This window comes from Diospyros lotus, chromosome 10 (assembly GCF_014633365.1).
Source record: "Diospyros lotus cultivar Yz01 chromosome 10, ASM1463336v1, whole genome shotgun sequence".
NCBI lineage: Eukaryota > Viridiplantae > Streptophyta > Magnoliopsida > Ericales > Ebenaceae > Diospyros > Diospyros lotus.
This window is the reverse complement of record NC_068347.1, coordinates 34899194-34917693: the sequence shown is the minus strand read 5'-3', so window position 1 is coordinate 34917693 and position 18500 is coordinate 34899194. Positions and strand designations below refer to the sequence as shown.

General features: G+C 31.4%; 1 protein-coding gene across 7 annotated transcripts; it reads right to left on the bottom strand.

The window, feature by feature from the left end:
* Positions 1–1851: 1851 nt before the first annotated feature.
* LOC127811919 (uncharacterized) lies at positions 1852–11428 on the bottom strand. 7 transcript variants are annotated; one of them, XR_008025800.1, is made up of 9 exons: positions 11151–11402; positions 9994–10138; positions 7632–7746; positions 7373–7485; positions 5767–6885; positions 4657–4694; positions 3951–4146; positions 2708–2768; positions 1852–2287 (listed from the first exon to the last, which is right to left on the bottom strand). XR_008025800.1 is itself a non-coding variant. In XM_052352121.1 (8 exons), the coding sequence occupies exons 1-8, from the start codon at positions 11284–11286 to the stop codon at positions 2270–2272; spliced, it is 1851 nt and encodes a 616-aa protein (XP_052208081.1). In that variant the 5' UTR covers positions 11287–11428; the 3' UTR covers positions 1852–2269. The 7 variants fall into 7 exon arrangements, 6 of the variants coding, with proteins under 6 accessions (XP_052208081.1, XP_052208084.1, XP_052208082.1 ...); XM_052352121.1 differs by lacking the exon at positions 2708–2768 and having other exon boundaries at positions 11180–11428; XM_052352124.1 differs by lacking the exon at positions 2708–2768 and having other exon boundaries at positions 9994–10132; positions 11180–11428.
* Between the last annotated feature and the right edge of the window lie 7072 nt (positions 11429–18500).

The window sequence follows — 18500 nt, the reverse complement described above, 5'->3', positions numbered from 1 at the left end:
TTGGTGAAAACAGAGAATAGAGATGATCGTCAATGGTGTCGAAAATAAAAAATAGAGATAGATGAAGTCCGATCCATTGTCAAGATGAATTTCTTTAATCTGCAGTAGAGAAGTGCCCAGAAATGTCAACGATGGTAGCAGATAAGGACGACGGTAGATGTGACTGGTAGCTGCGACCAGCAATGTGAGCTAAAGTGTTGGTGAGGGCAATAACGGTGCGAGATTAACGGGGGGAAGTGATTTGAGAGAGATATTTTTGGTTATTTTATTATGTGTGTTAATATCTATATACATATAACATTGCTCATGTATATATTATAGAATACACAAATATGTATATGTGTTTTTTAGCAATTTTGCTTACTTTAATAAATTATTATGTTAAATATATTTTAAACAATAAAAACAAATAAAACTTTAATTATTCATTTAAGGTTGTGGGATTCATTTGGATTTCATATTTTAAAGAAATGAGTTGTGTAACTCTAAAACATTAGAATTTACAAATTGCTCTAAGTTGTGAATGCTCTATCACATATGTTCTAGAGCTTGGTTTTCATAAGCTTGTAGGTTTAAGTTTATTTTTGTACAATTTGAGATAATTTATATCTATTTAAAGGGTTAAATTCTTGGGTTCCAGCCCACAACTAATCTCTCCATATACCTTAAATTAAGGCGAGGTAGATTATGGCTTTTAGAAAAAGTTGGGAGGTGTGAGGCCGAAAGCTAATTATGTTGACAAATTAGTTATTGTACTTTAGTTTTTATCAGTACAGTTATTAAATTTTAATTTTTATTATAATTCATTTTCTTTTTTGATTTTTCATCAAATTTTATCAATGAAAATGAATGTGATATACATTAATATAAATAAAAATATATATTTAATGTTAAAATTAACATAAACTTTACAATCAAATGATTTTCAGATTTATATTGATATATATATCATATTAGTTTTAGTTTATAGAATTTGAGAAAAAAATTAAAAGATGAACTAAACTATAACATGAATGAAAGTGTAGTGATTATTGTGGCAAAAATTAAGGTATAATAAGTAGTTTATTACAAAATACAAAGTTTAAGGACTAATAGTGTAATTTACCCAATATATATGTCTTTAATTAAATTTTATATATAAATATAATCTAGATATTGAAGTATAGCATTCTTAAAATGTCATTAAATTTTACAATCTGTACCGTTACATTTTAAAAATTACATTGATCTTCCATTCATCAACTTATATAAAATGTCAAACATATTTAGTGCAATGTAAATCCGATAGCATAAGATAATCAAATATAAGATAACCCCAATACAATATAGATGAAGGGTACCCTATATATTTGTGTCTAATACATTACACAATACTAAAATTCTTCAATCAAATCTATATTTTTGCTTATGTACTTTTATATTTTTTTTTTTTAAGTGGCCATTCAAACTTTTTGTTATTTCAATTATATCTCTAAACTCATATTTTTATATTTTCAAATCAATTTAATCTTTTTATTTTGATACTTTTTTCTCGTATAAATTTTACATTATTTCAATTATACCCTTAGATCTATATTTTTCTATCAATTTAATTTATATATTTTAATATGATGAAAGTATGGCATGTATTTTCTCATCTTACTTTATTTTTTTTTAATACATGAAAACATATGAATTAAATTGACTTAAAAATGTAAATTTGTGATGTAATCAAAACAATGAAAAATTTAAATTGCCACACGAAAAAAATCAAAGTATAAAAATTAAATTGACTCAAAAATTATGTTTAGGAGTGTAATTAAAACAATAAAAATTTGAATGTCATAAAAAAAACATGATAACACAGCAAAAATATAAATTTGGCCGAGAATTACTTTGTCTGATTGTTGCACCTCAAACAGTTTGCTATATAGCAACAACAAAACACCAAATAATACAATGGCCTAATGGGCTAGACTACATTTGGTTAACATTTCATTTTGTTGCCACCAAACTAATCATTCTTATTTTCATTTTGTTGCCAATGAGCAAAAGAATCCTTTGCAATCTAAAGATGCTAGGAAAATGTAACAAAGAATTCCACAGGAACATCAATTACATGTTCTGTAACCAAATGTAGTTGGTGTAAACAATAATACCACCAATGTAGCTTTCTTTGGTTTTTCTTTTTTAGTACAACCATCAACACATAGTTTTCATATTCTTTGCAACTGGAAAGAAATGGAGCTTTGATCATGTAGCTTTTGCCAGTCCCAGGTTGCAATATGACCTATAAATGTACCAGTACCTGCCAGCACATAGAACAAAAGTTGTCAATATGGGGAGATTTTTAATTTTTTTTATGAAACAAGCACTGCAATTGTCTACAAGTTAATAAGACTATGAAGTATGGATAAGATCTTGAAAGAAAGTAATTGTAGACTAAAAAGAGCACTTATATAGCCAAGAATAAAATTAACATTCAGTTAGCCAGAAAAGGAAATGAAAATCCAGTTTTCATTCCACGGTATTGCAAGAAACTATCTCAATGGTGTCACTAACAGCAAAACTGAATCACTAATTTTTACAGCATCGGGATGTTGCAGTAATATTCTGCTTGCAAATAGAAAGATTTGGAATCAGGATACAGCCTTCATTTTCATGTCCACTTAACATTTAGAGGGAACTCAATGGAGTTTTAGGAGAGATGGAGAGCAACACAACTCACTTTGATTCTTATTTCAGCCCCAGTAAAACATCACACGAACCAATACTCCTGCAGCTTCTCACTGGATGAAAAATCAACCACAATATTACATTGTGATGGCTCAAGATGATGCATAGATGATGGTTTAAAATAACAGTCAAACAAGGGGAAAAAAATGGTCCGTGGGTTTAGCACCATCAACTTCTGTTGCTACAGATGGCAAAGTTTGATTTGAAGTTTAGGGAGCAGAATTCAATTGGTTTGATTCAGAAAATTATATTGTACATATTCAGATAAACAGGTTAGTATAGTATAATGCCTCTGGCATAGTCATTCCACGATCCCCAAGACCTCAACCTGGATCAGCTAGAAGTTGGCTACCAATAAAGCCTTATTTATTTATTTATTTATTTTGGGAGGCTATGCACGTAAAAGAGAAGCGTTCAATTTATAAGTGGTAGGTCTTCTGAAATCTCTATACTTTATATCCTATTAACTACTAACAATTTCTAGATAACAATGATAAACTTGTTAAAGAAAGTGGAGTTCCAAACAGATCTATGCAAAAAGGAGTGTTTGCTCATATAATAGAATAGATGTTTTTGGTATCAGAATCAAGATTCCAGAAAGTACACTACTGGTTTGACTCATCATTTGAGCTGTTGTTCTTCCTAGTATCCTCCACAAACCGGGCACAAACCCAATGTCAACATTCAGGCAGTTGAGAGAAAGAGATCAGCTCAGACATCAAAACTGCTCTCTCTCTTTCTCTCTCTCTCTCTCTCTCTACATATAAATATATATATATACACATGAAATATCAGACAGATTTCATACCTGATAATTTTTTTTATTCCACCAAGACCACTGGTACACCAGGGCTTTTGCATTTCCCTAAATTTTATACTGCAAAAACATTTAAGTGTTGATATAGAGCTGCTTGTGAAGATTGTTCACAAGCAGTTCTACATCAGTACAATGCTTGTTTCACAAGCAGTTCTTTGCTTGCCATTGCCACATAAGCACCCCTGGCTCATGTAGAGCCTGGCATGCAAGTTGGATCCTAGTTTGGTAAATATTTTCATTTGGGTTCTATTTTAGTAAATTTTTATTTTATTTTTAAAAAAACTCCATATAATTACACCAAAAGGGAAAAGGACCCAACTAAGGAAATCATCATATCACCAATATAAGAAGACTAGCAAAAGATGCTTGTTTTACTAACAAGATCAGATATAGCTTTCAGGGAAAAGGAAACCCAAACCTTGGAGACCAATCGCATGGATCTTCTAGGACGGATTATCTCAGATTGTCTCGTTCTGCTCCTTAAATTCATAGCATTACATTCACTACAGCAATTGCGGTCTTGAATAGCAGAATGCCGTCTCTTTTTATTTGGTACCTTGTCAGCTCCCGCGTTCTCTGGCATTTTCCCTAATGACTTGTTGGATTGGAAGGATCTGCAAGGTGCAAGTATGTACGCATAACATAAGTATATGTTCATATTGCCACCACGTTTAAATTCTCAAAGGATAAATTACGCTACTAGTCACTGAACTTTGCAATCCATAACAAATTAGTCAATGTACTTTAATATTTGTCACCACAATCACTAAACTTTAATTTTTGTTATAATTCAATACCTTTTTTATTTTTCAACAAATTCTGTTAACGAAAACTGGCATAATATACATTAATATAAATATAAAAAACACTTAATATAAAATTAACATAAACCCCACAATCAAGTGATTTTGAGGTTTATGTTAATATATATCATGTTAGTTTTTGTTAATAGAATTTGACAAAAAATCAAAAGTGAGACTCAATTGTAACAAAAATCAAAATTTAGTGGCTGTGGTGACAAAAATTAAAATACAGTGACCAGTTTGTTACAAAGTGCAAAGTTCAAGAACTAACAATGTAATTTACCCAGTTCTCAAATGATGTTATTCAAGAGGAAAAATTACTCTGAAGTTTCTTTATCATTGGTGAGCTTACTCCTTTCCTGCATCAAAACAAGTTGAAAATAAATGTTTTACCATTATAGCATCTACATGCAAGAAATGAAGGGCAATGGAGGTACTTCTACAACAAATAATGATGATGATAAAAAATAAGAATCAAGATCTAGATCCCTTAATCCTGTCAGAGTAGAATCCAAGATGCATTTCAATGTCCTTAAAGAAAGATTGTTGTCTCAAGACACGGACCACCAAAACGGAAAATGCAGAAATAGTGTTCCCTTTTCCTTTTTAAGGTGCAGTTGGGGGCATAGAAGAGAATCCAAAAATTAGGGATCTCATGTGTGAGCTCCGATCCAAGAAAGAATCCAGAAACATACATCCAAGGAAAAGGTAACTTCCTAGATAATCTCTCAACAAAAATAGTATCTCCCATTCTATCGTTTATATATATATATGTATATATATATTTCCCAGTGGTGTTTCTGAAAAATCAGAAAAAGTACACATATATGACAGTCTCTTTCATTTCTATATTAATTAGAACTTGATAGAGCTGAACAAAATCAAACTGAGTCCTAGGAAATTCAACTTTTTGGAATAGTAATGCTTGAATTGAATGTGGCTATGAATTAGATCACATATATGGGCATGGTAGTATTACAACATTACTGAAGCGTGAATATGAAACATAATATGTGTCAAGATGAAATAGCAATTTTGGTACTTCTGGGTAATCAGGAGATCTTCAGTTTTGGAGTTGCATCATTTAGGTTAGTTGGGAAAGGGAAAGTTGAAAATATAGCGTTTCAATAGTCATGTCCTGGGATTATACCTTACGCAAACATAAGCTTCCTTTAGCATCTTTTATTAAATTAATTCATATTGAAATGCTTAACTATAATTCCAAAACCATATTGATGCAAGGTACATGGGTACAATTAATTGATATCCTTTCACCCAATTCTATACTGTACCTGTTCAGTAACATGGAAAGTTAAGCCTTTCAAGATTCAATTAGTGTATAGCTGCTCTATAAGTAAAGCATTAAATGATACTAAGCCTATAGAACATTCACAAGTAGTGACCCATGCAGTGATTTGGAGAAGGCCATACCCATTCATTAGCACATGAAGACCTATAATCTTGACACGTGCTTGAATTAGCTAATTCATCTTCTATTGCTTCCACATGGACCATAGGATCAATCACATCCATGCAACCATTTGTGCAACGAGAATATAATTCATCCTTTTGCTGACTCACAACTTCTGAAGATGGAATCTCCATAGAGCCACTTGATGACCATCCGGGATACACAAGGGAAGAGCTCACATAATTGGAAGTGTTTTGCAGGGTTAGGTCATTAGAGTTTTCATCACCAACCACTGTATTCTGATGAATTTGGGAGTTGAAACTTTTTGGACATTCAGGAGTGGAATTAACAACAGAATTACTGGATGATTTTACCTGGGGATTGTCAATGACACACAGCTCAATAGGAACTCTTCCCCTGTCCATTGGGCAAGATTCTGTGCCAGAAATTACATAAGTCTCTACACCAGACTTGGGAGATAAGAGTGGAAATTTTTCAGTTTCATCTAACTGTGGAGACATTTCCAGACCATCAACTCCACAAGTGTTATCAACCACAACCAGACCACTCTGTTTATTAATTGGACATGGCAAAAATCCAGCTTCTTCATGGCCACTACTCATTTTATGCTCTGAATCTGTATTGCACAGAGATGAATTTTTTATTTCTTTGCTGCTACTTCCAAAAAGCTCCTCCCTAAGACTTCCAAAGTTTTCATCAGGCATGCTGCTGGGACCACCAGACACCATTTTGAACAATCTCTTAGGCAAGTCTGATGGGCTTGAATTCAAATCAACAAAAAGGTCAATTCCATCCTCTGAACTGACATGATACTCATAGGAAGGAATGCCCTTTGAAGATTTCACAAAGGAAGAACCAATTTCTGTTAGATATGCACCTCGATTTGGACTCCCACAGCAAACCTGGTTTGCATGGTTTAGCCCTACTTCTCTTGGACAAGACAAATTATTATCATCAAAGCTAGTGCTTAGAAAGTTCATTCTATGGCCAAAATCATTAGCACTGTTTCCAACTTCATTTTGTGAACATGTTGCTTCCTTTTTCTTGTTTAAGCCAGAATCTTGTGGAATGTCAAATGAAAAATTTTCTGAGCCTTGAACAACTTTAACACCGGGTGCCTGTATCATGGTAAACAAATGGACCCAGTGAGGTTTTTTTTCTGAACCTGATGGAACACAATAAAGAAGTACAAGAATATACAGTGGGAAAAAAAAAAATAAAAGAGGGGAATTCTGAAAAAATAAAGTAGCTAAACCAATTGACTATGCCAACCTTTGTTATTTCCTCAGACCTCCATAGAAAGTTCGTGGATTCAAGTAAGGGTTTGCTGGAGTTATTATAATAACAGAAGCAATTATTTCACTTAAAATTAAAGCAAATGCCTTTTTACCACTTAACAAAAGGCAGCTGGATTATGAAGACAGGACAATGCAAGGGTCACCAACAGATACAGCAATTTAGTCCTTTACAGACTCTCATGCAGACAACAAACAAAAATTCACAGCAGAAACTTTATGAGAAGAAGTATTCTTGCATACCACCAAATCCAATATCCATGCAAACTGTGCGTGTGTGCATTTGTGTGTGAGGGGGTGGGGAACAAACCTTGCTACAACTTCCAGCTTCCTTGGAACTTCCTTGTTTATTGCACCTAACAGTTTCAGAATTGCTCATTCTATTGTACTTCTCCCAGGGAAAATTGCTGTTCGCATAGGTGTCTGCAAAAGACAAACTAAGTCATTCATACATGCATTCATATTTCCATTGTTAAGGGTAACTACGGATGACCCAAAGAGATAATGGTGTTCTATTGTGCTGGAGTTCCAAAGACTAGAGATGATGTACATAGTAAACAAGTTTTAACCTTTTGGATCATGCACCATATTTTCTGACTCTGGTCTAGACTTCAGAATAGGCATCACAGAAGTAGAATGTACAGCTGAGTCTCCACTAGGGGATATTGATCTCAGATTATTCTCCTGCATTGTTGTCAGGTATTTACAAAAAAGAAAAAAAGATATAACTAAGTAAGCTAATATTTTTAGGCAGTAAATTTTCTATGATTAACTGAATTACAAAACCAACAAGAACTAGTACATAGAAGAAAAAAATATAACTTTAATCTAACACTAGGCAAGCAATCTAAGATAAAATTTGTATGTTAAGACAGCCTTAATGTCCACTAGGTGCCAAGTGCTAGAAGTGAGTAAATTGGGAACTGGCCAAACAACACAAATTTTAACTTTCAGAACCTCCCTCACATGCAATTCCCTTTCACATATGGATCAATCAACAAATGAAAATGTATGCAAAAACACAAACAAAACATAGTGTGCGGATGATATAATACAGGAATAGGTATATACAACAAGACTTGAAACAAACCTCCAGAAAACCAAAACTTTGATAGCATTAAGTCAACCAGCTGCTCAAAATTCCAAAGCCGGTTCAGGATTAAGAATCAAGCTCCAACATCAAAATTGGAAATTTCAAGTCTAAGGAAAAAGATTGTCTGTTTATCATAATTTAATGAGTTCAGGGAATAACCAAATAAATAAAGCAACAAAAAGTTAATCCCATTATGAGCACCAAGGACATTGACTAATAAACATAGATATCAGGACCCAATACCAATATCTACTCTACAGGGGAGTTGGTGTTACAAACCAATAAAAATAGAACTTCTGGCTAAGATTAACTAATACCTACATGAATTGCTAACAATTTCAGCTAAATTTCCAGTGAAACGCATTGACAGAAGCACTGGAGATAGAGTAAGAGTTGGACTGACATGATGGTGATTGGTGACCTGAAATTAAGGTAAAAATAAGATGTTTATTTTAAGTGTCACAAATTCTTCAAGAATCAAATTCTTATATCTAATTTTGTTTCATATAATTCTTGTATTTTTCATATCATGACCTTTTTGTATCCATTTTTGGTCCCAAATGGAAAGATGCCACATTGGAGAAGAAGGTATAAGCAAGCATAAGTCAACAACCTTGAGGAAATTAGTCTCCATTACAGGAGGCAATAAATAAAAGAGTAAATTTTAAGTGGGTGTCCACTGCAAAAAGAAGGTAGATGAGACAATTAGAGATACAAGCAAGAAGGGTTCCTAAGGAACTACTTGAACTTATTGCATTGACAATCAGGGGCAAATATGTTTGCTCCTGTGGCAAAGATGAAGTATATCCGTACTCATCTTCTTATGCTTCCAGTTTCATGGCCCGCATGCAACAGTTACAACTCATGGGTGATCAAAGACACTGTAGCACAAGTCGTTGCATTCTAAGGCCAATGGCTTTCATGGTGCTTTCGTACTTGAAAAAAAGATTATCTTATAAAAGAAGAGAAGGTGCCAAAAGAAGGGGGTACACATTCTGTACAGAGATAATGTATTTTAGACTTAATCAACTAGCTATTCATGAAGAAGTTATAGAAAATTCCTTCTCTAATTACTTGAATCCAGGTGAAACTTTAGTCAAGTTCGTAGCTCTTAGGGATCATAACAACAATTTGATCCCCAACCATCTGCTAAGAACAGAATAAACACAATCAGTTAAATAATAGGAGAAACAGTTTCTTAATTTTAGTGCATAATGGAGGAACTTAGCCAATGTAGTCTTCCTCTCTACCATATCTGATGGGAACATCTCATCAAAGTTATTTGACTCATCTCCAGCTTAGAAGTCTTTCATATAAGTAAATCTTTTTTACGATAAATAAAATATAAAAAAAATGGACTCTACATTTAAAGGGGGTATATGTTACACAACAGAAAAAAAAAAAAAAAAGACATAAAAAACATTGCAATAAAACAAGAAAGATGATATAGTAATGTCTCACAAATTGAGAACAAGGACTTCTAACATAAACAACAAAAGATAGTATTATTAATAATATTCTACTAGTACTAATCAAAATCAATATTAGACCAATATGTATGATGCCCCTAAAGTAGGCATGGGAAATTTCAAGGAAATACAAAAGGAACAGTATTTCACTAAAAGCTCTCCTAAAGTAATTCCTCTTCCCTTTGCTTTTCTGCACACATTCATATCATATGCAAGGGTAGATAGAGAGGGAAATTATGTAATTATATCATCATTCTCAAATAGGAAATATGGTGTGCACGGGCATAAACAGAATAGATATAGACGAGATCATCTATAACACAAAGTTGACAACTTATATAAAAATACTAGATTAATGTCAACATCTACCTTTAAGTAAGAGTAAAGTGAATTCACTAAATTGAATTTTGTTGTATATGGGTACAAGCCATATCTCTTGCACAGATCTTGAAGTTCTTTCTTTGGAAGGCTGTGATAGAAATCCTTGTCCTCCTTATATTCCATCTGCCTGAACCTAAAGAATTAACAATTAAGAACAGGATAAAGTGCTGAGACATTTCACTGAAATTCATTTGAGATAGAGCAATTAGTAAAGTACTTGAAAACATAAGTATTCAGTATAGAATAGCTAATAAGAAATATTCTAATAAACTGGGCGATTTTAAATGCAATAGAGGAGATATAAAGAAATAAAAAGGGACCTGTGCGGTTCAATTTATATTATGAATCAAGACACGCAGAGACATAACACTAAAATAATAAAGGATTTAAGTCACGTTATCAAACTAGGTAGAAGAACATCTCAAACAACAGTTACGCATTAAGTTTGACTGCATAACCCTAACAATTACCTCAATTTACAAAAAAAAACAAGAATTACTGGGAAAACCTTTTTAATTTCAAATAAACCATATATATACATAACTAAGAAGAAAACAACAATTAACTCCACAAACAGTAACAATAACCTCAATTTATAACAAACAACAATTACCGGGAAAAAAATTAATCATATCTAATAAACCAGATATCCATTCTGCTCAACGACTATGGATAGAACACTTCAACCTTATAGCTACTTACAACAAAAACGTGCAAAAATTGTCAATTCAAATTTGGAAGCATGCCACGCAGGTCAAGGAAAACAAAATGGAAAATGCAAATTTCATCTCTTCTCCAAATGCCATCAACTGGAGCAACCAGTTCCAAGAAATAGGGCAAAACGAACAAACAAACGAAAAACAAAAACGTTTTCGGATCAAATTTAGCTCGCTATATTGCCAGTTCCAAGAAATTCAAAGTCAAAAGCACTGAACTAAACAGTGGACGGTGCAAGAAACGAATTAATTGCTTGCTTAGGTCCCCAAAACAATGACAAAACCTAGCCCTCGCAATAAATTCGAATTCACTCCCTTGCTTCCCAACACACATTGTCTCCGCAGCCCAACAGAGGCAAGTGCTTCCGGATTTCGCAGATATAGGCGGGCAGAAAACGAACAGGCAACGAAGGGAAGATGCAAGGGTACCTGATGCCGGAATTCTCCGGGAAAATCACCTGGAAAGTTGACGGGGAAGCGAGAGAATTTGCGAATGCTTCTTTGAGCGTCGATGTGAGAGTGTGGGCGCTGGGAAGCTGCATTTATTGTCCGAATTTGGTATCATCTTGTCAATTTTGGAAACCCGCGTGTTTCCCTTCTCATCGGATATTATAATTTATCACCATTTCATAGATTCAGATTCAAAAGCAGCAGCCAAATCATGCTTCCGGAAGTTAGCTCCAAATTTTGAAGAAACGTGACAATTTTTGAATTTTCACAGTAGGGCACAGTATTAACTCTAATTAGGGTTTTAAAGTTTAGGATTTTCATTTCGATATTCAAATATTTATTAGTGATGGTGATTCTAAAGTGGAGTGTGTCTCATAGTCATGTTTGACTCTAAACTTACTCAAAACTTGTATGAGATTCAATTTTTTTAATTTATTTACACTCGTCTATATTTTTTAAAATGTGTCTCATAGTTTTATTAAATATTATGTATTAGCTATACAGTATAATAACATAGTGTATATTGATTTTTAACGTGAATCGAGTTCATGTTGAAAATTAGACTAATTCAAACCCCCGATTAAGTATTCTTATTCTTCGATCAGATCAACTTACTACTTTAATTCGATCTAATTTTTAAATTCAAATCAATATTTGAATATCTTAAATAATCTCATTATAACATGAAATACAATAATGAAATTACATATAATCTTTTAGGGGAGTCGAAAATCTATTTATTTATATTTATTTAGTGAATATAGTTTGTTAATTTATATGCCTAATTATGACTTCTTATTATAAAAAGTTAAATTTCTCTATTGTTATTTTTGTTTACACCGTAAAAAATAATATTTATTTTTCATGTTTTTGCCTGTTATATTAAATAGCTTTATGGGATTGTTGCTGGGTCGGATGGAGTCATGGGCCACTTTAGTAACTTTCACAAGGGTAGAATTGTAATTGTGTAAAATATTTTTTATTTTGAATAAAAACTATATTAAAAATTATAGGGAAGTTTTGAAATACCCAAGGTGGCCCTGGCCCACACTACGCACGTGTGAAAAAGTAAAAAAAAAAAAAGAGAGTTTATTATGTGATATTTAATTGTTATAATTGACTAAATACATATTTTAGTACATACACTTGCTCAATTTTTTTTTTATTTAGACACTTAATTTTTTTTATTATTTCAATTATACCCTTAAACTACGTCAATTATACACTTTGACAAATTTATTAAGAATAATGAATTAAATATGGTTTAGAGTTATAATTAAAATAACAAAAAGTTCAAGAGTATAGTTAACTCAAAATTACATAATTTAAAAATGTAATTGAAAAATAAAATTAAGTGTTTAAATGAAAAAATATTCAAGTACAAGAGTTAAAATATATATTTTGTTGTGTTATAATTACTCTTTATTTTTTAGAAAAATCTTAAATAAATGAGTTAGTGATATATTTGAAGTAAATGTGTGATTTGATTGCGTCGAGTGACATCCACAATTAACAACATCGAGTGACATTTGTTGTCCTTACTTGAATGACCTATTGAGTTATTGCTTTACTTTTTAAGAACTAATTAATCTTTAGAGCAACCCTAACAAGCTTTTCGTCTTGAACTTTATCTAAAATCTTAAACTTTACCTAAATCACATCGAACAAACCTAAATAATTAGATGGCACTTCAACACCTTAAAATTAGGACAATGGGCTATTTTGGGACTCTTCAAATGACCATAATTAAGTTACAAGATGTCACCCACATAACCATATATTTTTTTTCCTTTTATACGTGCGAGTTATCTCAAAAATGTTAAGTCCGTAAAGTTAATTAGAAATCTATAACTAACTTATATTATTTATAGTATAAAGATGTATTATTAAATTTATAAAAAGATATCAATTGGATTAGTAAAAATGTATTAGATTTAACAATACATCTTAGCATTATTAATATTATCACATCATAAATTTAAAATATATCTATTAATTAATTTGATTATACGACCACATCAAATGAAAGATAAAGTTTATAAGCCCAACATGAGAATTTAATATTTTTAAAAATTATTTAATTAATATAAAATATTATTATAAATATCAAACTCGAGGACACAAATAATATTTATATATACTTTAAATTAAGGGTGAGCATTTCGAATCAACTAAATCACTCAAAGTAAACAGATTAAATTTGTGTAAAAAATCGAACTAAATTGATCTAATAGATTCTTAAATTAAATAAATTAAAAATATAAAAATTAAGAAAATGACCCGATTGAAAAAATAAAAAATATAAAAATCAAAAACCCTAAAAAAACTAAAATAACAAAGTAAAAAAATGTCGTCAGTTTTAACATTTCAATCAATTTAATTATTTTAATTTCTTTTCAATATAAAAACTTAATGAAATAAAAATTATTAAACTCAAAAATCAAATTAAATCCACCTATAATTTGAGCAGAATTGCAATTGCAAGAGTTTAATAAACAAAGCCTGCAAAAGGTATTAGCTGTCACTTTCTGTTTGGTGGAATGAATGAGGCAGCTGCTTCAACCGCGTCAGAGTCAACCATAATCTTTATATTATATTGACAATGTTAATTATAAATATATTTTATTTTTAAATAATATTATTTTATTTTTAAATTTTATTATTTGATGTAGTTTTATTTTTGATGGAAAACACCATTTAACATTATTTTTTGGTCAAAAAACTAATTTTATATGTTAAAAAATAACCACAATATTTTAATTAATTTTAAATAATTATAAAATATATAATTCTATTATTATAAAATAAAATATCAAACTTATTCTTAAACTTACTCGACAATTCTATTATTATTTTTTATGCAGGTAGCCTCTATCATTTTTTTTTTTTCAAATAAGTGCAAAAGTAAATTAGCCTATAACTTAAGCAAAATCTAATCATCTTTGAATTACGAAAACTGTTGGTTTTTTATTTCCTAATGAGACCCAAAACTATGAAGGGGTTTGAGTTTATCTTTATAGATTTCGGCCCGAGATTGAAATATTGACCATAGTACCACTCATTGGCAACCCATTAAAAGTCGGGCCATAAATCCCTTTATTAAGCATTTGGAAGAAAAATGGGCTGAGCCCATTTGCTCAAGGCCTAAGGAAACCCAAGTCCAAGCCCACTTACCTATTTGTCTTGCCCTAGGGACATCATGTAAAAGGGCCCTTGTTGCTCTCTATTGCTCTTTATTGACGATCGATTATCTTTCTCTCTCTTTGCTTTCCCGATAGCTTCCTTTGATGGTCGATATTCGTGAGTCTTTCTTGCCTTTCTCGGCCCAATCCTCTTTTCCATGGCAATGATTTTCCTTTCCTTATGAACCCCTTGGTCGATTGGTTAGTTATCCCTATTTATATAACACGACAGTTTTATCTAAGATAAGCTCTCGACCTAGTGTTCTTGATTCCATTTTTTTTGTGAGTGGTGCTCTCTATTCCTTGGTGGATCGCTCTGGTGAACTACCTTTCTGGGTGATTTCTTGGTGAGAGTTGTCAATCGACAAGAGGGTTTGAGCATTTGAGAGTTTTGGTCCTTGGGATTTTGGGACTTCTCTGTGGTTTGGTGGCCTTATTCATTTGGTGTTACCTGAATTGTACGGTCTGAACAGACTCTGATTTGAGCCTTGAATTGCCTTACAGGAAGTTCTATATTTATGCTATTTGTGTTATATTTTCGATATTCTGGTTTCGATTAGTATTAACCCTCTGTTTTGTAAGTGTTCTTCTGCAACAAAAGTAAACTAATTTTTAATTTATTTTTAAATCATGGAAGTAAAGTAATCCTAGAAGAATTGAATTTTTTATTTTTTTTTATGTTGCTTAGTAAATAGGATTTGTGATTGAATTTTCAAACACATAATTTTTAAATTTATTTTTCTTTTTTTCTTCTTTAGTAGATATGAGTTTTGATAGAATCGTAAAACTCTATATTTGCAGTCTAATTTCAAAAGTTATAAATTGTTTTGTTTTCAAGACTCAAAGATAAATTGAAGCATAATTTGTTTATATGATTCAAAAATTAATTAAGTTTCATTTAGGTTATTAATTGATTGATTTTGCACTTCTTTAAAAATAAATTAGATTTTTGTTTGGATTTAGGATTGATTAATTAGGGCTAATGGTTATATTTTTTCACTTTCTTGTTCCTATATTTTCTTTCAAATTATCCATCGACACCATTATCCTCCACATAAAGGTAAGTTTGATATTTTTATTTTTAATTAACTTATAATAAAAGATTATGTATAACTAAGTTCATGAATAACTAGGATTGACATCACAAATATTAATATTCGAATTCAAAGTCAAAATAATGGGTAGGGAAATGAGTGAATTGATGGATTTAGACAATGAATTTATTTGTAATTTTCCATTGATATTTGTATATAGATTATTGTAGAAGTGTTTACGGTGCGGTTTGACCTGTCTAAGCCATTTTTAATATGTCAAAATCATATGTGCGATTTTTTTGTTATTGCAAACCACGTAGTCTAATTTAGTCTGCATAAATCGCATCGCATTTTGCAATGCAATGTGATTTTTGCAATTTGTTCAAAACATGCCATAACTATTCAAACACCAAGTAATGCATAACTAATTAAAGTCATGAAGTTCAAAATAAAATAAGTTACAATCCAATTGAAATACAAACTTAAAAGTTTAAAATCTACAATACAACCACATGTCCATAACATAAAAATAACACAAAAGTCCACAACAAAATTTATTGTCAAGCAAGGATGCTCTAACTTCAACTTCATCACTAATCAAGGTTAGTGAAAGAGCTGCCCGCATAGGCAGCTCAGTTGGTCAAGAAGGGGGCACAAAGTGTCTTCCGTGGTGAATTTTGGACCAAGACCAAGGATTGAGTCTCGCAAACGGCAGTGTGGGGTACCTCTCTCCAAAGTGAGGGGGGCTCCTTGTGCGCGGTGAGCCCGGGTTTAGCCACTACGTCCGGCTAGGTCACCATGATTAACCTCCTCCCACGTCCTGTCGGATCGGGTGTGGGGGCGCCCGGGATGAGCGATTTTACCTTTTGGACCAAGGTTAGTGAAAGAGCTAAAATGAGAGGACAAAAGGTGCGATGCGCGTCGGTGTAATGGGGTTGGGGTAGAGAAGAATGAAAGGTTAGAGTTTTATTTTTTTAATTTTTATATATTATAGTGTGGTGCGGGCGATTCAGTTAAAAATTATTATTTTTTTTATCAAACCACAAATTGCATGATTTGTGGATTTCTAAAATCATCTCAAACCGTTCCTTTAAAAAAATTACATAATGTGATGCAATGTGGTCGACTTTCATGACTTAGTGATTTTTTTAAGCATTCCTAGATTCTCATTGTTAAGATGAAAGTAAATAGACGATAGTAGTTTGTATATCTTTTTCACATATTTTTATTTTTAGTTGTATTGCTCAAGATATGTCTTAATTTAAAACTCTTTTTTAATGCAATTCTTACTTACAAGAAAAATAAATCTTATTAATTTTTTTGAGATCATTCTTTCTCTTTTGCTATTTCTTTAATCTTATTTATTTTTTTCCCTAACACAACCAAATTATATTTATTGTTTTTACACATCTTGTTTTTATTAAAAATTACTTTGACTTGATAACTTATAACCTTATTTTTAGGGGTGTTTAAATGCATGACCAATTAGACCCTGGTCCACTTATGTCAGGAAAATGCTATTGGTACACCTTTATGTACATCTTGGGCTACATAAAGGTGTATTAATGACAAAAAAATCTCTTATGAGGCGCATAAAGGCACGTGAGGCGCAGGGTATTTTAGTCATAATATCCTCTTATGTAGCCTAAGATGTACAAAATAGTTGTACATCTAGCATGATTCCTTGTGTCATGCAACTGATTTTTTGTTTTGTCTAGTTCAGGACTGGTCCAAGATCCAAAATCCGTTGAAATTAATATAACATTATTATTTATTCATAATATACGTATAATATATAATATATTAAATTGTAAAATTTTAAATATGCATATTTTTAAATTTTTATATAAAAATAAAAAAATATTCAAGTCTGAACTAGACTAAACCTAGATTTGGTCTAGTCTTTGATTCCAAAATTTTAGGAATCCCAAAGATATTACAATTTGATCTAAAGCCAACTCAAATTGAATCTTAACCATTACTTTTATATTTGTTTATCCATCATGATATATCCATACTTATTATGTTCATATTTTCGTGTTATATAATTAAGTTGGTGTGATAACATTTTGATAAACTTTTTCTTTTTAATTTTGATTGAATTTTATTTTTACATTATATGTTTTAAAAAAATTGAATCTCATGAGATTCGATACGAATGACATTATAAAGATAACATAAACTCAAATATATTTGTTCTAAATATTTTGACTCGAGCATTAAGAAGCTACTAACCCGCGTAAATACAAAGCTCTAATCAATTTATATGATATGTAATTGGTTTTATCATAATTAAGTCATAGTAAATTATATTTATAAAAAAAACTAAAAAAATAATCAAACTCATTTTAATTAATTTGGCGGACGAATAAACCATAGGGAGGAGAAATTATTTGGTGTGTCGAAAATATCAAACCAGCTTGCACATGTGGTGCCATAACTAATCACAAGTTGCCACCTAATAAAAATTTATTGTTAGGGGGTGTTGAAATCTTGATCTAGACTAACTTAGATCTCGATTCATTTATAGATTTTAATTAATTTTTAATTTAATTCAGAATAAAAAATCAGTTTAATTAATATAATATAATTAGTTTCTCAAACAAGACGATGTTTCAATATTTTATTAGTCTATTAATTATTAATTATTTAATATTAAATATTAAAATTTATTAAAATCTCCTAAAATTTCTAACCAATTTAAAAAAGTAATTAAATTCATCAAACTTTGTGCCACCGAGTGATTTGTCCGGAAGGAGCGGCGGTGCCAACTCGCGTGAAGGCTCCACGTGTCAGCATCTCAGCAAATACGCGGTTATAGCCGTTGGGGAAGGTTGCATTATTAGCCTCCTGTTGCTTTCTATCCAACGTTATTCACTTTGCCATGACCCCGGCGTCTCTTTCCACACTTTTGGTCTCAGATCCGTTATTAACGGTCACATTTCACTCTCTCTCTCTCTGACTCACCAGCTTTTAATTTCAAATATTACCACGTCCCCCCCCCCAACATTTATATCTTGGAAAAAGCAACTGTCACTAATAACTTTTTTTTTTCTTTTTAGAAGCTAAGATTTTCTTAAAACTATGGATGAAATTAAATTGCATTTATATAT